At 33.0% G+C, this 19,282-nt stretch overlaps 3 protein-coding genes and 1 long non-coding RNA gene across 13 annotated transcripts; 2 read left to right on the top strand and 2 right to left on the bottom strand.

Moving 5' to 3' along the window:
* The first annotated feature begins 211 nt into the window (after nt 1-211).
* On the top strand, nt 212-1,442 carry LOC120090538 (protein IQ-DOMAIN 3). The gene is made up of 2 exons (XM_039048264.2): nt 212-512; nt 1,114-1,442. The coding sequence occupies exons 1-2, from the start codon at nt 225-227 to the stop codon at nt 1,291-1,293; spliced, it is 468 nt and encodes a 155-aa protein (XP_038904192.2). The 5' UTR covers nt 212-224; the 3' UTR covers nt 1,294-1,442.
* LOC120092172 (serine/threonine-protein kinase STY8-like) lies at nt 913-9,329 on the bottom strand. 6 transcript variants are annotated; one of them, XM_039050404.2, is made up of 17 exons: nt 8,806-9,327; nt 7,826-7,940; nt 7,264-7,364; nt 6,826-6,945; nt 6,351-6,405; nt 5,752-5,862; nt 5,539-5,589; nt 5,272-5,447; nt 5,071-5,178; nt 4,271-4,344; nt 3,821-3,996; nt 3,391-3,486; nt 2,585-2,665; nt 2,426-2,479; nt 2,210-2,344; nt 2,013-2,135; nt 913-1,260 (listed from the first exon to the last, which is right to left on the bottom strand). In XM_039050404.2, the coding sequence occupies exons 1-16, from the start codon at nt 9,006-9,008 to the stop codon at nt 2,052-2,054; spliced, it is 1,740 nt and encodes a 579-aa protein (XP_038906332.1). In that variant the 5' UTR covers nt 9,009-9,327; the 3' UTR covers nt 913-1,260; nt 2,013-2,051. The 6 variants fall into 6 exon arrangements, 5 of the variants coding, with proteins under 5 accessions (XP_038906332.1, XP_038906330.1, XP_038906329.1 ...); XM_039050402.2 differs by lacking the exon at nt 913-1,260 and adding an exon at nt 1,808-1,915; XR_016524663.1 differs by lacking the exon at nt 913-1,260 and having other exon boundaries at nt 1,808-2,135; nt 2,932-3,486; nt 8,806-9,325.
* Nucleotides 9,330-13,963: 4,634 nt separating this feature from the next.
* Nucleotides 13,964-14,506, top strand: LOC150032367 (uncharacterized). Its single transcript, XR_016524607.1, has 2 exons — nt 13,964-14,144; nt 14,294-14,506. It is a non-coding gene; the product is annotated as an uncharacterized LOC150032367 (long non-coding RNA).
* Nucleotides 14,507-15,446: 940 nt separating this feature from the next.
* Nucleotides 15,447-18,819, bottom strand: LOC120091837 (Wound-responsive family protein). 5 transcript variants are annotated; one of them, XR_016524605.1, is made up of 10 exons: nt 18,075-18,725; nt 17,755-17,937; nt 17,611-17,663; nt 17,469-17,525; nt 16,700-16,765; nt 16,531-16,602; nt 16,205-16,314; nt 16,037-16,120; nt 15,827-15,923; nt 15,447-15,739 (listed from the first exon to the last, which is right to left on the bottom strand). XR_016524605.1 is itself a non-coding variant. In XM_039049977.2 (10 exons), exons 1-9 carry the CDS (start codon nt 18,325-18,327, stop codon nt 15,871-15,873), a joined length of 939 nt encoding a protein of 312 aa, XP_038905905.1. In that variant the 5' UTR covers nt 18,328-18,804; the 3' UTR covers nt 15,447-15,739; nt 15,827-15,870. The 5 variants fall into 5 exon arrangements, 2 of the variants coding, with proteins under 2 accessions (XP_038905905.1, XP_038905906.1); XR_016524606.1 differs by having other exon boundaries at nt 15,447-15,700; XM_039049977.2 differs by having other exon boundaries at nt 16,037-16,128; nt 18,075-18,804.
* Nucleotides 18,820-19,282: the final 463 nt, after the last annotated feature.

The following is a 19,282-nucleotide window of genomic DNA, read 5'->3' as shown; positions in this document are numbered from 1 at the left end:
CATCCCTCCACGTTGTTGGATTTGTGACAAAGCAACAACATAAAACACAAATTCAAAATTTGGTCATTTGAATCCAAAATCTTGTCATCCAAAACAAACATGTTGCGCACATCTCCCATTTTCATGCAAATGCAACCTTTGAGTTTCCATTAAAGTCATAAGAAATTAGATTAAGTAAAGCATTTTATCAAAGCTTTGAAGAGAAGAAGAAAAAGCTAAGTAAAATGGGGATTGCAAGAAACTGGTTTAGAAGAGCTAGAAGGAAGCTGAGTAGAAATGGCAACAACAGAGACATTGTTTTTCTGCAGACAAATGCCAGCCCAATTCATGATGAAGAACAAACCAAACTTACATTACCACAACAACAAGATGAACAAGAAGAAGAAGAAGAAGAAGAAGAAGAAGAAGAAGAAATTGATTATGATTCAATGACACCCAGATTTCAAAACAAAGTTTTGTCTGTAGAGGAAGTGGCAGCCATCAAAATCCAAGCTTGTTTCAGAGGCCATCTTGTATTATATCTTACCATGACACTTTTTCCCTTTCTTTTCACTCTTTGCATCCCAAAATATTTCACCTCCCAACAATGATTTTTTAGTTTTGGGCGATGCAAAGTACTTTTTGCCTATTGAAATAGAATTTATCAATGATTTTCATGATTATGGTTGGGTTAGATTATAAAATGTGGTTTGTAAATTAGTATTAGAAAAATTGCTTTCAAGAGAAGTACTTTGACTTTTTCTAATGCAACTTCGAATACAAATACATGTTGATTATCATTGAGCCATGCTCATTTCTAACTCTAACAAGACATCTTTTCAATTTCTTCAAATTTTGTACCTGCCTTTTTAATTCTAGTTAGATATTTTTTTATTCACCAAACAACATAAGATAAGATGAGAAGATGGTGAGTATTTGAATTCAGGTATTTTACTAGATGACTAGAAGACTCATAAGTGTTCATTAACAATTTGGAGTTAGAAAAAAGGAAATTTTGAATTCTAGATAAGTTTTTTCACACCAAGTAGTATTTTCAAATTGAATGATTGTCTCCCTAAAGTAGAGTACATTTAATCCTTTCATATATCACCAGCACTTATGCTTGTTGTTTAGGCAAGACGAGCATTTCAAGCGCTAAGGAGCTTGGTGAAGCTGCAAGCGCTAGCTCGAGGAGTGTGCGCGAGGAGGCAAGCACGCATAGCTCTTCAATTCATGCATGCATTGGTCCGATTGCAGGTTCGGGTTCGTGCTCGCCAGCTTCTGAACAGATACAGTGAAGAGTCAGACTGTTGAAGATTGTTCCTCCAAAGCTGAAGAGAAAGGTATCATATATACTAGCAGCTAGTTTGGTGAACAATCCTATCTATCTGTTTGCCAATACTGTGTCTAATTCTATTCTTTTGTGTTTATAGCCCCTGTTTGATTGTTGTTTGGTGATCTTTGGACTTATCTTTCTCCTTGTTCTTTCTTGTGCTCTCAATTTTTCTTTTTTTTTTTTCCTCCTTGAGAAATTTGCAGCTAGTTTTTGAAGATTTTTGCTCTAGTACGATTCTCTTGAGATTCAGAAGTAGAATCCAATTGCTAAATTCTTTTTGTTAATGGTTGATTATCAGCTCTCTTCTCTTTTGATCGTCCCAATTACGACATAATCGTCGTAGTCAGTTTTCAAAACTGCGTAGGACAACAATAACTCGACCAACAAAATCTAATTAATTTAAGATTCAAAATTCATAAAAGTCGATTGCATTTACTAATGTAAGAGAAAAGAAAGAAGATAGAGAGAGAAGAGAGAATCACACTGGTAATATCAAAGAAAGAAGCCGAATTCTACATTCAGATGTATCAGTTTTAAATAACATATTATACAACATGCTGCGGGTTAGGCCATGGACATTGAAGGGTTCTTCAAATATAGCTGTAAGGTAAAAGAAGGAAACATGAACACAAAAAAGTGATAAAAAAGGAAGGTTCAAACATTTTCCTTCTTTTTGTGGGACGGTTTTATTGATTACCAGCATCATTGCAGCTCTGGCTAAGCTCCCTCTGCGCATTCACTGGTGCCCCCTCTTGAAGGCTGAGAAGAACGCACCAGATAATTTATCCTTCTTGCGTCGATTTTCCCCGTTGTTTTCGACCTGCTTCAATTGAATCTCACTGAGAAACTTTTTCATAATTCAACAAGTCAGAAATTGCTAATGAGTTTACCTACCTGCTCAGCTATCTGCTTGAGGATCTCCAAAATTTCAGAGAAGTTTGGTCGTTCGGTTGGATCATGCCTCCAGCATCTTTCAAGCAGGTCAGCAAGAACGGGATGGACATTCTTGGGTATTGTAGGCCGCAATATCTGTCAAACCACGTTGGATACTAAATTAAAGCATTTTAGTTGCAGTAATGGTAATATTGATCAAGAAATAGATGTCGATACCTTCTGGACCACGCCAACCGCTGCTTGTAGTGGGGTCATGGATGAGTAAGGAATCTAGTCATACAACAAAATAGCAAAAGGGTAATCATATGTACACTAAAATGGACAGGGCATAATAACATCCATAAAGTGAATACTCAAATCAAAGCAGCGGCTTACTTCTCCGGTTAAAAGCTCCCATAAGGCAATTCCAAAGCTGAAAACGTCTGCCTTATGGTCATATGGTTTATGCTCAATAACCTTCACATCAAAAAGAAAAATATATCATCATAAGGCAAAACCATGGCGCATCCTTTAGAATCTAGAGCAACAGACATTGGCAGACTAGTTGATAAAATGCTACTGACCAAACTGCATTTAAGTAAAACTCGTGTAGTAAACAAGTAATAAATTGAAAAAGGTAGTGCTGTTATGGATTCAAGGAAGACAAATCGGTGCTGAAGTGTTGGGTCAGTGAGTGTCAAGAACAAAAGTAGGACATTTAATGTCATCAAGATTAGATATACCCTTTCTAACTACTATGCTCCATCTAAAGCCGTGCTATCAATGGAACCGTGCAGTCCTTCGGTGTCTTAAATTCATCACTGTTATCACTCTTGAAAATGTTGGTAAGATCAAGATGCAAATTCTAGGTTATAATTTAATTAATCACAGAAGTGAGAGAAAGCAAGATATGATAGAAAATGCGTCAGACTGCCAGCTAAGCATGACTCGGTCCTCATATACCAGAATAGTAAACATATGAAAGTCTTAAAGAGGCATAATAATCAAGCTAGGCTGAACCAAATAGCACACAGCAATCTGGCACAAGCATATGACGTATATAATACTAAATTTTTCTTTTTTGATAATGATCTCACTAAATTTTAATCGTTGATTCGTTCTTGTATTTACAGTAAGGTATATTTAATTTGGAATAATTAAGAAGGTATTTAAGGTATGAGAAATTAAAGGAAAACACATACTTCAGGAGCCATCCACCGGTATGTTCCAGTTTCAGCAGTCATTACTCCAGACTGAGTTTGAACTCTGGCAACTCCAAAATCAGCAACCTTGACAACCTGAATCGAAGGATTTAGGACTCAACGTCGTCAATGCCAAATATTCTTTTGCAATCTTGTCTTTTTTCTAAATCATAAGATACTATGTCATGCTTAATACTAATAGGCACACTCATGCATGTTCGTGCACATAAGTGCACAAAACATGAGTATAAATGCTTATTATAAAAAGACAAACAAGAACAGACGCATTGATAAATAGGACTTCAAACAAGTGAGTGCAACAGCGAGGTAATTTTCAAGAGAAAATTAAGAGAAGGATTAATGGAGGAGCATAAATGGTTGTAGATTGAGGAACATTTCACATTTTTGCAGTTTTATGAATTCCTCTCACCATGTTTTCATCCATCAGAAGATTGGCAGTCTTGAGGTCTCGATGGATTATATTATTTTGATGCAAATAGTTCATCCCTCTTGAAATATTAATGGCTACTTTAAGTAAAGATGGAAGGTTAAATACGCCTCTTTGCTTATGAAGGAAGTCATATACACTTCCTCTCGACATAAACTCTGTAAAAGATGAAACATGAGCAATAATCAATTGGATGAGAAATAAAGTAAAACCTATATCGTGAAAATCTGTGTGTGAAAGAATTTTCGAAAACACAAAAATATTTGAAAGGAACATATCACAATATACAATTATAAACGTATTGTTTCAGCTAATGCCCCCATTTGCTACTCCATAGAGGACTTTTTATAAAGTTAAGAAACATAATTTCTATAAGTGACAGATAGCGACCTTATGTATGAAGCCATTTATTTATCAATTATCAAAGCTTACCCGTCACGATGCAGAGGTTTGGAGGTTTAGTACAAGCACCAATGAATTGAACAACATTTTTGTGCCGAATTTTCCTGCAAAATAGGTACCAGACTTTAGTATGATAGTAACAGGCTTCACCCTGCAATACTTGTCCCAAGTAGTTGTATCTCGTAAGTAAGAAACATTTGAATCTATTAATTAATATAAATCGTTTAGAGTGCTTTTATGGGATTTTTTCTGAAACCATCTATCTTCAAGATCAAGATGGGAATTTTAAGCAAAATTATCTGGAGAGTACTGTGGAATAGCGGTGGAAAATATGTTAAAAATTGAGTTTCTTGAAACATATTTAAAGATGCCACTCTAATTATGAAAGACCTAAAAGTTTTAGCTTTTCATCAGGCTTGCATTCCAGACACCTCTCATCATGTTCATTCCTTTGAACAATCCTTTAAGACAGTAAGAGTATGATTGTCCTCCATTGTACAATCCTCTTTTGAATTAGTATGCTGTTTTGTCTATTATCAAATATGACATCTGGGGCATGCCAGTATTTAACCTCGACCGCAGCGAGAATTAGAATTTTAAGACCAGAAGCACCTCTTCCCAAGTAGAAGCATTATTTTCAAGACTAAAGACTAGAAAGTAACAGATGATCTTAGATTCAATCAAAACTTGTAAGGAGTAAAATATCTAAGCCCTTCCTTTTCTGATTGCTACATTTTTAGCCTAAAACCCATTGCACCCCATGTTGTCCTTTAAGGGTATACCATATGTTCTTCTAAAGCACAATGGTGTTAATAACAATGTAAACAAACCTCATTATATAAACTTCTTGAGAGAATTCTTTGAGCATCTCTTCATTAATACGCTCAGGCCTCAGTACTTTAATAGCTACTTCCTGACTACAATACGTGCCCCGATACCTTGAGAGGAGAGGGATGGAAGATTAGGATGAGGATATGTTAACAAGTTTTTTATCAGTTAACAATCATATGTCATAATTAGATAAAACTTACAGGTCCCCAAATGACCCGGATCCAACTTTATTCTCAAATTTTAGTTGTCTGGTGTCAATTTCCCAGACATCAGCACCATCAGTAGGTATTTCAACACAACTAGGAAAAGATTCAACTCTATTCTGGTTATGCTTACCCAAAGCAGGACTGGGCTGCTTTTCTGACCAACACTGCTCCTGCATCCCATTCAGGTACGTTAAAAGATTAAAGAAAAAAAAAAACTCTTAAGATTGTATCAGTAAAAATTATGGATTGAAAACAAGATACCTTAAAGTTTAAAATTTCTTTTTCTAATACCCTTTTCAGCTCCTCAGTTTCCTAGATGTTCCAATATTCAAGTAGTAAAATATGAAGATGACTAATATAAAAGAGGAATGAAACAAAATAGTAAACTGCTCTCATGAACTTCCGAATATTGATCAGATAGTAAATGGAGAAGAAGATCCACAAAGTTTTAAATGCCTAAAAATCAGATCTTACCTCATAAGGCCAACCATCGATGACAAAAACATCCAGAGAGAAACCATCAACAGAGGAGAAAGCATGAGCTTCTTGTATGTTAAGTCCAACATCAGCTAGTAAGGAAGTTAACTGACCAGAACCAACACCTTCTATCATCCAGTGAAGAGTGGGATAATTAAAGGGAAAAAGTAACCCTAGCAACTTAAATATCTCGTTCAAATTGAGTTTTTGCCATAAATACTTATAGCTTATCAAGAATGCCTTGGACACAATGAAACCAAATTTTTTAAAGGACAGGACCAATGCTTGAGGAAAAGTTAGATCATATTAGATACTATAATGCAGAAAGTCCTAATAAACAGCAACTGTAGGCCCACCAAATTATTAAGTCTCAATTGCCCAAATTATTACTGCAGCATGAGTTTAAATTCTACCTCGTTTTTTCACATGCTCGTGCAATAGTAAAATTTGTTAACAGGTAGAAAATCTAGGTCATCTTCTAACAAACTGGTTGCAGCATAGAGAAAATACGATTGTTTCATGTAGGTGAATGTATTGCAATTCTATTTAACAAACTTCAGACACTATGACTCTGAATTATTAAATAGGCCAAATACCTGACTAAGGACCTTAGGCTTGTCACTTGTTGCAAATGTGATCTCATGCATCGGCCTACAGATTGTCAATGGCAGAATGAAACACTAGGTAACGAAAACATTAATGTGACAAAAGCAGATAACTAACATTATATACAGTAAAAAAAGTTTGTTTTTGTTGTGCATGGCATTAGCTTTATACTCAGTTATATATCTCACTGCCACTTGAGGAATATATTGAATCAGATGGATAATAAATTGAAAATAATAAAGAATTAAACAGCCAAAGGTTCAATCGAAGCATGAAGAAACTGGCCAAGAAAAAGGGTCATGCATTAGAGAATATATTGGTATATCTGAAACGAGAATATGTCTCTCCTCTCTTGAATGTTCTAGGGAGATATGCGGTTGAAAATGAATAACTAGATGGTAGTTCTTATCTTTTTACTATTTTATTGAGCTGCTCTTCTGTATAGAAAAATTATCTTTTCCTCACCGAGAAAAGCAGGGTGTCACATTTGGGGCACTGTCCCTATCTTCAACACCGTACTTGCTGCCCTGAAATGCAAGGGCTTCAAGATTAGGTGAAGAGCCAAAGGTTGGAGGTGGATGGTTCCTAGAGAGAGAGAGTAGATCAGTGAGCACAAAAACAAAAATCAGAATCAGAACATATACATAGATCCAAATATATATATATCATCGGAACCAGAAGCTTTGCTTCCATATAACCAGGGGCACCCATGCCTGCCCAAAGGCCTGGACCTAAGAGACATCAAGGGTTTTTGTGCTTGCTGAAGGCTCAAATTTGGGACCTCTTAGCCAGTATGACCAAGAGACCCCAAGCTCTTGGCAACGGGGCCACCCCTTGGGAGCCTAGAATCAGAATATAAATGAAAAAAAAAGACTTGTACAGAAGAACATTATTGAGCCGCACCCCTGTCTGTTAGAATAGTTCAAAGAGCTCTGTGCATCTTCCATCATTGACGAATCCAAACAAGAAGAGTTGATGAAGTTTTCATTAGCAGAAGGATAAACCTGCATGACAAAATTTTAATTAATTAAAAAATTAAAAAAATAATTTTAAAAAAAATCTAGATAAATATTCTATGCTATATAAAATCTAATATCAAGATCCTTCAAACTCAATTCTCAAACATTCTATGTTAAGAAGTTTAAGGTAATTTCACGAAGTAACCATGAGCCTCTAATAGAACTAGAACAAATTCTGAGAAAAACGCATAGAACCTAGTGATACAATGTCATGACTTCCTACTCTCTGAAACCACATACTCTCTCAAGTCTCAATTTCTATTCATAAGATTTGTGAGGATAGTAAATGTTCATCTATAAATATCATGTTCAAATCAGATCACTAGAATTTAAAATTATTTAAAAAAACAACAGAGAGAGAGAGAGAAATAGGGAGAGAAACTGGCAGTTGAATTGATACAGTCAGTGTAATGATTCAAGCAATTGGATTCACTTTTAAGTTTTACCTGCACAGAACGAATTTCAAATACAGGTCGGTTAGCAGGGTCCACAGCCAATTGAAGCAATCTCTTATGCATGAGAACATCTTCTGCCCTGTCGACATTCACATCCAATGCGTATCTATACAGCAATAATCAGGAACTTAACAAAAACGGAAGGAGTGCTCTGGAAATCCAATAAAAACGTGATTATAAATACTGAACAACAAACAAAAATAACAGATGAATTCCAAACTAAATACTCAACATTGATCCTTTAAACAATCTGCAACCACACAAATCCTCGTACTACCAACTGTCACACTTGATAAATCATTGAAAAATAACATAATTAAACAAAAGGCTAAATATACCAAAAAAATGATCTCTAATCTCCCAAATAATTCTGAATCTCACCCATGATCTTTCAAAATATTCTAATTTATTCCTAATGTATTGAAATTGCTCAGTTAGGTTCTTCGATGAACATGTGAAAATTTGTTAACGAAAAAGTCTTACATATCGTTAAATAATTGTATACTGGCCATTAATCCCAACCTACTTATAAGGAAAATTCGAGCATTCCCCTTCCAAGTGGCATGCCCACATCTCTGAAAATGATTACTAAAGTGTAAGTTTGGAGAAAAAAAAATCTAGTACCGAGTAGTTTCAACTCCCTTGATGTTTGGGAGTGATTTTGAAATTGTGAAAAACAAAAACTCACTTGAAATCACATTTAATCACTCAAAACTAATCTAATATTTAATTTTATACTTTTAAATGTCATTTTCATATCATAGAAATTATGTTTTGAAGTGATATTGAAAATGACAGAAGTAATTTAAATTATTTCAGAATCAGTGTTACCAAATTTTAATAGATTCCTCCAAGGACGAGATAGAGAATTAGTAAACATATTAGAGACCAGACCATTTACCATAAAGAACAATGAACTAGAAGCAATTAGCACATAATCGAAAAGGCAAGGACTAGGACAAGGTTGATACCGAGCAGGGAGGCGATTGAAATGAAGCCAAAGCTGATCATCAAACCCAGGTAGATTGGCCTCATGGGAATTGGATTGTTGGATTCGTCGGAGCACTTCGTTGTAGACTTCAAGCTTCTGGCGATGATGCCTCGGGTTGGCATGGGACGAGGAGGAGTCGGTGGGTCTGCTACCGCAGCTCTCAACATCATCTTCAATCGGCATTGATAAGAAGACCGAAAAGGAAGAAGCGATCAATGGAATCTGAGAAAAAACTTCGGAGGAAAATCAAAAGGGGGACAAGGAAAGTAGAAGAAAGAGAGTGAAACAAGGAATGATTGAAGAATCGCACATGGAAATTGGGAATTGGGATGAACTAGAGAGAGAAGAAGAAGAAGAAGAAGACGAAGAAGAAGAAGAAGAAGAAGGTTGGTGTGAGCAGTGGAAATGGCTGACAGAGTGGAAGGAGAGAGAAAAATAGAGAGGAAATGTTCAGGTTTCACTTTCAGTGAGAAAAATAAAGTGGGGTCTTTGGGTTTCAGACTCACTGAAGGAACTAAGTGGAGAAATTAAAAGATACTCTTTTTTCTCCCTTTTTTTTAAAAAAAAATAATAATAATAAGATTTTGGTATTTTATTTCAGATTTAAAATGTGATGGAAGTGTGGAGCTCTAAGGTAGAAGTATTTTCTACATATTTCTGAAAAATTTATGATGATACATATTTCTGAAAAATTTATAAAAGCAAATATTTTTTTAAAAAAAATTATTTAAATTAGTAAATAAACATTTTAGGCTATTTAAATAAGTAGGGATAGATAATAACAGTCTATTATCCACTAATTTTTATGACATTTGGGGTAAGAAATTGATCATTATAGTCCTTGTTTATTATAGTTGGGTTATAATAATTTATGTTTATGGTGTTGATTATTTTAGTTTGGATTATGATAATATGTGTTTAAGATGTAAACTACTTTAGTTTGAGAAGAAACTAGTAAACACTTTAACAAATAATAAAAAAAACCAATGAATGTAAAATAGTAACAAATAGAAAATATTGTAGACATTTTGTTATATTTTAAAATACTTTCAACAGCTTTGCTATTTAAAATAGTTTCCTCTATATTATACCTATTCCAATATAATATTTTGTCATTTATTTGTATATTTCATAGATCTTTTTGTGATATATATATTATATAATTAAAATGAAATGTGGATAAAACTATGAAAATATCACGTCGAAGCCATGAAGAAATAGAAATATGGACATCTATAAAAAGTTAATATTATGTTTATTTTTCAGATTCATTTTTTTTTTTTAAGCTTTGTTTCAAATATTTAATTCTAGTCATGTAGAAGCCTGAAATTAGTCCATCTTTTGCGGTTTTAGTTTATTGGTAAGTTATTTTAAAAAAAAATTGAAAATATAGAAAGTTATTATTATTTTTATTTAAAGAACTTCAATAAAAATTAAAGTGATTAAATTTTATTGAAAATATAAATGTTAAATATGCTTTAAAATATTAAATTTAAGTTTTATTAAAATAATATTTAATTTATGAATATACTATCATACTCGAAGTTCGAACTTCCTCCACCTGAAAAAAATAATATTTATTTTTTTTTAAAAAAAAATAAACATATCTGATGTACAGTCGGCGTCGAGTCATATGGGGCCCACAGAAACTATATAAAATTGCCATATTGGATATTGCGAATTATTTTTTTAAAACAGCAAAATTAAAAGGAGAGAGAAAGTTTCCGACCACCGAATCAATTTTGTTTTTATCAATTTTTAATGCCTTAAAATATCTTCCCACCACACTTTTTTCTAATAAAAAAATCTTTTTTTTTAACATGTAGAAGGGTGAATCCAACATTAATAAAACGGGTACTATATCACTTGAAACTATGTTATTTTATCATTTTAACCAAGAAAAAAGGGTTTTGTAATTTGAATTAATTAAAACTCTAAATTTTATTTAATTTAAGCACAGTTTACTTATTGATAATTATAATCAAAATCTTATTTTTTTCGAACACTTTAATAGGAATTATTTGAAATCGGATTCGCTACATTCAAATTTGACAAAAACTAAAATCTAAATCTTACAATAATACACTTAAGATATTTCTTTAGCTTTTAGAAGACGTAAGGTGTGACTTATTAAGAGTGTAACCAAAAATCGAAAAACTAAATCAATTCAAATTGATTCCAATAGTTTGATTTGGTTTTTTAGTATAGAATTCAATATATTGATTTGTATTTTGAAAAAACTAAAAAGTGTTGATTCGAATAAGTTTTATATTTGAAAAACCAGTCAAAATGGAGAGATATATCATTAAAAATAAACTCTAGCATTAGGGTCTTTTATTATTTTAAGTATTATGGTATATATATATATTTGTTGTTTAAAAAAAAGTTGATTATTACGACACTTGTATTTTTTTATTTTATTAAAAAAAAAAGAAATAGACCCCATTTTAATTTCAAATTCACAAAAAGAACAAATTCAAAATTAAAGTGGAAATAAAAAAAAACAAATATTTTTTTAAAAAAAAAAATCCAAAAATCGAGAACCAAATCGATAATAAATCAAACCAAATATTGGTTTGTTCTTTATATGACATTGATTTTGATCACTTATTCGTAAAACCACAAATTTTAACCTAATTTTGACCGATTTATACAAATATCCTCAATTTAAAAGGTCAAAGTTTCTAACCATTTGAAATTCAACTATATTATTTAACCAAAAAAGAATGATGTCTTAGTGACAATGTTGATCATGCTCAATCAATATCAACCCTTTATGAATGGGGCAAAAAAACTTTTTGACCAAGACAACTGATAAAATAAATAAGCCACATCTAATCCACTAAAATTGTTGCAAGAATCAAGTTGGTTTGCAATAATAGTCAACTACTTATCCTATAGAAGCCAAGATTTTTGCCAATTTGATTTTTGCATTTTGAAAACCAATCAAAGTGGGAGAGATATGAATTATGTTAATGGAGAGCTACAAATCAAGACTAACAATTTCAAAATCTACTATATACCAATGTAATCTATAAAAAGTTTGAATCTTTTTCATAATGTAAGATCACTATGATCATTAATAATCTATAGGTTAATTATTAGTATTTGTATATAAAAATTTGACATATCTAACTTAATAAGGTAAGTACTATTTTTAGTTAATTACTCTGTCTCAAAAAGAAAAAAAAAATGCTTAAAATCCTTATTGATTTATATGAAATCTTATTTTATTCTAATCGTGAATAACTTAGACATTTTAGAGTATTGTTTGACAAACACAACATTGTTGGAGTGTTCATCGAAAAATCTGATCAATTCAACTTAACTTACGAACACCTGTACCACATTGATGTTTATTAATTTAACATTTATCAATATAGTATTGATACCCGTTTTGAAATTGAATCGGTAATTTTATTTTATTTTATTTACTTGATAGAATTTTTTACCCTTACTTGAAAAGAGATTAATGGAGATAAAATGAGTAAATGAGTTGTGATATCCTCATCTTCTGAATATTTGAAGTCTCAAGGGAATCTTGTGATTGAAAGTTTGGAAGCAACAAAGTTATAAAATAATGTGATTGTATAAGCTTATCAAAGCTAGTTTGTATTGTATTGAACTACCACATATAAATTTGGATACATAGTACATGCACCATTATTAATCTCAATCATCATAGAGATAGACAGAATATATATTGAATAACACAAATTAAATAATATATGCCTCACAAACTTGTTTCAGTTCATATAATATAGTTTCATTTATACTTCTATAGGTGCCATATGGAATGAGTTGTCAACACAAGTAGTTGGAAAGAAACCTCATTTTTATCTTTAGGTTATTAATATAAAAGTTTGCCCAAAAACTTTCAAATTTATCTCAACTTTAATAACATCAACAATATTGTGTCTAATAAATCTTTAACATAGTCGAAATTTATAAATTTAACCAATCTATTAGATATAGAATTGAACTTTATGTTTAATGGAACCCAATTTTCAATTTTATCCAATAGATCTAAGAAACTTTAGAAAATAATTAATAGGTCAATGATGGCTACAAAGTACAAAATTAAAAATTTAGGGACGTGCTAGTAGATACAAATAGAAAGTTTAAAGATCATTTGACTCTTTTAAAATTCAAGAATCTATTAAATACAGTCCTATTGACACTTTTTAAAATTCATTAACCAAATACACATAAACCTAATTACTCATCTTTCAAAATTTTATGTTTATAATTTGATTAGTCAATTTTAATGTTGCTCGTGAACCTTATATTAAACCATGCAAAATCTAAATAAACATAAATGGTTACATTTATACAATAAGTGTCCAAACCAACCATAAAATATTTAAACTCTTCCACAAAATCAAACATACAAATAAATAGACGTCATCTTTCACAAATAACCTCCTGTTCGATTAATTTATTTTTGGCTGAGATCGTGACCGAGATCAAAAGAAAAGGTTACCATTTCTTATAAGACAAGTTTGATGTGCGTTTTTTAATGAAAAATATTCAAAGTTTATTAAAAATCTCAAAACTAGTCATTAGAAGAAAAGATATTGTTGGAACTACAACTAAGAAAAACAAAAGAAAAATCATTAAAATGTTGAGCCAAAGTCATAATAATATCTTGGAGTTGATTTTTGAATTTTGATAAGATAAAATTGGTATCTTTTGCTTGTCGGAAACAAATTTGGAGAATCTTTCTAATGAATGTAATTAATAAAACTAAATCGATTTTTATTCTTTTCTGCTAAGATAAATGCTGCTTAGAAGAGTTGGAGCCTTTACTTCTACTTTTTTTCTTTAATTGTGTGTGATTAAATTAAAATAAGAATAAGTTGGAAGGCCAATCAGTGGTTGCCAACGCATAATAGTATGAAAAAAATGATTAAGAAGATCCAGCTATAATCCAAAGGTTTTTGGTGGAGATTAAGAAGAGATGAAAAATGTAATGGCTTAAAGCAATTGGCTAAGTGGCAACGTGGATGGATGAACGGTTGTGATTTTTTCAGTGGTGGAGGCCCACAATTTTGATGATGGACCAATCATGATCACCAAAAGCCAATCAAGCTAAATGGGAACAATCAATTGCTTCAATTAAACACTCTCTGTCTCTTATTTCTACTTTGAAGAACATGAAACATCAAAACGAGGTGGAGGAAGAAGAAACAAAGAAAGAGAGAGAGAGAGAGATTAATATTAGAACATGAAGAGGAAGCAATACTAGGAGGACAACAATAAGCTACTCAAGTATAGTTTAATTGGTTGAGGTATATATCTTCGACTAAGAGATTACAGGTTTGATTCCCGCCCTAAACGTTGTTGATCTAAAATAATAAGAATAAGCTACTTGAATATAGCTTATCTGGCTAAGCATATATTTTCGACTAAGAAATCAGAGGTTTGATTCTCATCCTCACCTCCACATGTTGTTGATTTGAAAGAAGAAGAAACGATATCGTACGAAGAAGACGAGCTTGAAGAAAGAGGAGATGACAGCTAGAAGAAGAATGGATATCACAAGAGGAAGAAGCGCCTGAAGAAGAAAGAAGAAACACTGTCAAAAGCGCGAAGAAGGCAAGCACGGGTTCGGGTTCGGGTAGCCAGATGGTGGTGAAGTGTGAATTGTGAATGGGGCAGTGTCAATCCAAGAAAGAAAATGGGAGAGAAGAGATGGAAATTTCAGAACCACACAAGTTTGGATGTATGGAGATGATCAAAGAGAGAAAGTCCAGATTCTATATCGCAAGGAGATGTCTCATCATGCTCATTTGCTGGCACAAATATGGTAACAACTACATACACTAAACTACCAAAAAAAAAAAATCTAGGTTTTACATCGACATTTCATAAATGTTTCAAAACCATTTCGGCATAGAAATCTGTTAGAATGTTGGATGAAAACAATCTTTGAAACGACGTAGCGAAGACTCAACGTGTAAATTAAGACTCACACACCATCACATTATTCCAATTTATTATCATACTCATTCCATGTACTAACTTACATAAAAAAAATTCTAACGAATCTCTATTCCAGTGATAATTTTGAAACATCTATAAAAGGTCAAAGATATTATAATTTTTGAAATAATAAAGTACCTTTTAAACAAACGACAAAGCTTGAAAGCTTTGTATATATATATACACACATAATTTAGCCATAGTCAACTAACAACAAGAAGTTCATATTCTTTTCCCTTTCTTCTTATTTAAGTTTTGATGTTTGGAATTGGCCTTGTAGATGGGAGCTGGTAATGTTGGAGAATGGCACCTTCCTTGGAGTTTTAGTTACAACAGATGTTATATTTCCTTATGTTTGTATTTGCTTTGTAAATTCCCTTTTGGATTCTCTCTTTTCCATGATAACCCCATTGTATAATCTCTTCAAAGCTACAATTAAAAATAAAATCCCTCTATTCCTTTCTTTTTTGTGCAAATCTTCCATTATATGAGACAATTCTCTTCACTAACCTTTAATCATCCTTTCTATCATTACCTTCTAAATCCAGAACTCGATTTCAATATCCAAACTGGACGAACTATCATTTACTTTCTCACTTAATTCGTAATAGCCAAAGGATCAAAGGAAAGTATATGTGAGAGGAACGAGACGACTTTGTTAGAATATACAAAAGCTTCCTTTTCATGTTAGCATTCTCTGCAAACTTAAAGCTGAAAAGAATATCAGCCATCTCATTCAAATCTTAGAGATACAACACATTGACTACCCGAACGTAATATTTACATACTCTTAACTGTAACTGTACACTATCAATAATTTCTGCAACGATGCATAACAGTCCGCTCAGTGTTAATCCATCCAATGCTGAATTGAATGTTCAAAGAGATGCCTGCGAGCGAAACAATTCCCACCCAACAGAAGAGTCGCCCTGTTAGGATGCAGTATTAAATTCAAACACAATTTCGCCATATGGTACTTCTCCCCGTACAGCAGTTGATTACTGAGAGTTACTTACAGGAACAAGTCCAAGTGTAGATAAATGTAGTTGGAATGTCGAAGTTACGCCTCATGTACCGACTTGCGGAGCTTTGTTAACTTATCCCTCCACATGGCTGAAGGGAACAAATAGCAATTATAAATACCCTCATTCGCATGAAACACAACGTTCTTCATAAATAGCTATTTGTGCAATTGGAATAAATTGGTTAGCCCTCTCTGCTTATACCTGCATCTTTGTACCGTTCTTCATAAATAGCCATTTTCATATTCTTCAGCATATCAAGTTCCTCGGACAAGAAATCTGGGCCATCTGCAGCACTGAACAAGAAATTATCATTTTTAGATATCAAGAAAAGATGTCTATCAAATAAGCCGAGGATGATTGCACTTATACCAGTCAAGTAAAACATCAAAACATGACTTCCTCTCGTGCACTCTTCCAAACCCGTAACTAACTCTTATCCCATCCTCAAAGACAATCTGCTTACTAACAAGAACCGGTATCTGCACATTTGTTAAACAGGAAAATTGTGTGGCGCTGAAGTTTCAGTGAAATAAGAAATTATTAGTTCTGTCATGAAAGAGTGAGAGGGTGCACAGTAAAGCATCCAAATTAGCATATATACTAGTACTACTGTACTTCATTTTAAAGGAAACTAAGTCATTCCAGCAACTTGCATGTTCTGCAATGATCTTGGAAGTTAATGGTAGAATATCTACCTTACACCGATATGCAATATTTAGGGCATCTGAGGGGCGTGCATCCACACTTAACATCTCATTTTCCCCTTCCTGCAGGTGATAATAGTTGTGATAAGGTTAAAAAATTATCATTGTTGAAAACTTCTAAACATGTATTCTAATTGTGAATGAATGTATAAGAGCCAACCTTTCTTAAGAAGAGCCGGGCAAAGTAAGTGTTCACCACTCTTTCAGTAATTCTCGCTGTGGTGGCCTATACTCGTAACAACATAAAGTGGTATTAGATTATTGTTCTAAACCCCTTTTCCATGGTTAGCGGTTAAAAAAAAAAAAGGGAAGAAGTAATGGAAGTACAAATGATATATTCAGAAGCCGTAAAATGCTTCTAGATTTTACTACACAATTATATTAAAAGAAACAAGTCAAGGAAGGCAGGAAGATTCCTAGCGCTAATCACTGACTACCCATAATCTTAGCTTACAGGAAATAATTTATTAACCATGACTAGATGAAGAATTATGTCTCAAATTATATAATATTGGGATGTAAGGGACAGAGAGACTGATATCCTTGGCATAACCTTGTCCCATCAGGTATACATACATTTGAGTTATCAAACAAAACTAGCAGATTTTCTCAGCCTATCGGTTCTTGTATAGAGAAAAAGCAAAAAGTTTATGTACATATTTCTTGGTTCTTCCATGCAGTAGGAAGCAACAATTTACTTTTCAAGCTAGTGCATAATCAAAAGCTGAAAACTTCATCCTAGTGTCCTTCACATTCATGTCATGAACTCTCTCCAAGAAAACATAGAACCAAATATAAAATCTACGGCCCAGTAGACAAAGCACCGATTACCATCTCAAAGTTTGATGGTTTGATCACCACATTGAACTCAAAATAATAATAAAGGTTGAACATGTATTTATTTGGTAAGTTAGAAGGTAGTTCCATACCTCATAGCCAACTTTCACAATGAGATCTTGTATAAACTGAAAGATATCCGGGGCCTCCTGTAACATAGTCACTTGGCGATTAATACCAACATCAAAGTATAAGAAACCAAAGATATGAATAACAAAGCCAAAGAAAACCAACCCCATTTTCAATCCCAAGCTGACAATCAATAAGTTTCTCGATAGCATATTCTCCTGCAGACCAAGTCCAAAATTTACAGCTTATTTTCAACAAAATCATAAGAAAACGCAATCCCAATCACGAAAAAGTTATCAACCAATATACCTACGACAATTGGCAGTAGAAAGTCTCCATTGCAAGAAATTTTGAGAAACACAGTTGGGCTTCGAAAACGTCTAAAAAACCCCAGTCCAAGTGAATGAGAATTGACACGCGATGATTCTCTCTGGTTGAAAGTCGCGTCCTCTTGGAACCTCTTCTTCCACATTCGATAGTGATAGATAGTCTCTAATAGTAAAAAAAAAAAAAAATTCAAAAAAAAAAAATACAGGAATCAGAAACACCACAACCCCAATCGATTGAATCAGCGATTATAACAATCATCAAAGCTCAAAAAAGAAAACCCAGAAAGTAAAACCAAGAACCTGAAACAAGAAACGAAGCTTCGAAATAATCCTGATGAGAATCATCATCATGACTGTGGGTGGATCTATCACGAGAAGAGTGGCAAGAAATGAGGATCGACTTGGGGCGGCGAGAGCGAACCGGAATGGGACGCGATCGGAGAACAGAGAAGTGAAGGGAAGAGGAGGGGCGAGAAGCAGAGGGATGATCCATGGCTATGGCGGATCCGGGGAAAATGGTGGGAAAACAGAAGTGAGGGGCTAAACCCAGCATTGTAATGAGGGAATTACAGAGAAAAAGAAATGGAGAAAGAAGAAGAAGAAGATGGAGATTGAAGGGGAAAGGGGAAAGTTTGGAAGCTGGGGATGAAGTGGGGTTGGCCTGAAAGCGCTTTCTTTTTCGCTGTTACAGAAAAGAGTTTGTTTTTCAATCCGCTGAATCGATTTTGAGAGAGAATAGATTTGGAGGAAAGGGACAAAGTAGATCAAAGGAAGATGAGGCAAAATACAAAACCCCCTTAACTTGAACATTAACAAAAAAAAAATTCCAACTTTTTTTCCCTTTTGGACATTGAATTATGAGTTTTATTTGATCCAAACTTTTAAATTTATCACCTTTTACTCTTTTTTTTTTCTTCTTCTTTAATTTCAAAGTTTTACTACAATGCATATACACTTTGAAAGGAGGTTTGGATTGGGAGAATTAGAATGGATATGATAAGGACAAGTTTTATAGTTTTGACATGAGAATAAGAAATTAGCTTCCTTTCTTCTCCACTCTCACATCTTATAATACGTTTCTTTATTCTTTTATTTTATATATTATTTAAATTATTTATTATATGAAAATTAAATTTATATTTTATAAAAGTATATTAAATTTTAAATTATAGTGTATGAATTTACCTACCCCTATTTAATAAATTAATTAATTTATACATACATACATACAAACAATTTAATATATAATTATAGTTAGTTAATGATCATTATGATTAATATAATATGAATTTTTTTAATAATTATAATTAGTTTATCTTTGATCAGGTTCCACTGGAGTTGTAGACGGATAGGGGGATAGTTGTTTTGGCTAGTGCAGTGGGTAGACATGTAACACTTGATACTGCAACTAGAGAGGGACGTTGTTTATCATATGCCAAAGTTTGTGTGGAGGTGGATGATGATTCGTTGATGCCCCCTACAGTTATTGTTAGAATGTTGGGTCAGGA

The sequence above is a fragment of the Benincasa hispida genome, chromosome 11 (genome assembly GCF_027475165.1).
Source record: "Benincasa hispida cultivar pf3 chromosome 11, pf3_genome.v1.1, whole genome shotgun sequence".
Taxonomy (NCBI): Eukaryota; Viridiplantae; Streptophyta; class Magnoliopsida; order Cucurbitales; family Cucurbitaceae; genus Benincasa; species Benincasa hispida.
Note: the sequence above shows the minus strand (reverse complement) of the source record. Positions and strands in the feature narration are given on the sequence as shown.

Coding starts and splice junctions, on each gene's coding strand:
- LOC120090538 (XM_039048264.2), top strand. CDS start 225: ATGGGGATTGCAAGAAACTGGTTTAGAAGAGCTAGAAGGAAGCTGAGT. Junction 513..1,113: donor CTTGTTTCAGAGGCCATCTT/GTATTATATCTT, acceptor CTTGTTGTTTAG/GCAAGACGAGCATTTCAAGC.
- LOC120092172 (XM_039050401.2), bottom strand. CDS start 9,008: ATGCCGATTGAAGATGATGTTGAGAGCTGCGGTAGCAGACCCACCGAC. Junction 5,179..5,271: donor TCCGGGTCATTTGGGGACCT/GTAAGTTTTATC, acceptor TCTCCTCTCAAG/GTATCGGGGCACGTATTGTA. Junction 3,487..3,820: donor TTCTGATGGATGAAAACATG/GTGAGAGGAATT, acceptor CCTTCGATTCAG/GTTGTCAAGGTTGCTGATTT.
- LOC120091837 (XM_039049977.2), bottom strand. CDS start 18,327: ATGCTGGGTTTAGCCCCTCACTTCTGTTTTCCCACCATTTTCCCCGGA. Junction 17,938..18,074: donor AGCTTCGTTTCTTGTTTCAG/GTTCTTGGTTTT, acceptor TTTTACTATTAG/AGACTATCTATCACTATCGA. Junction 16,315..16,530: donor ATATTGCATATCGGTGTAAG/GTAGATATTCTA, acceptor ACAAATGTGCAG/ATACCGGTTCTTGTTAGTAA.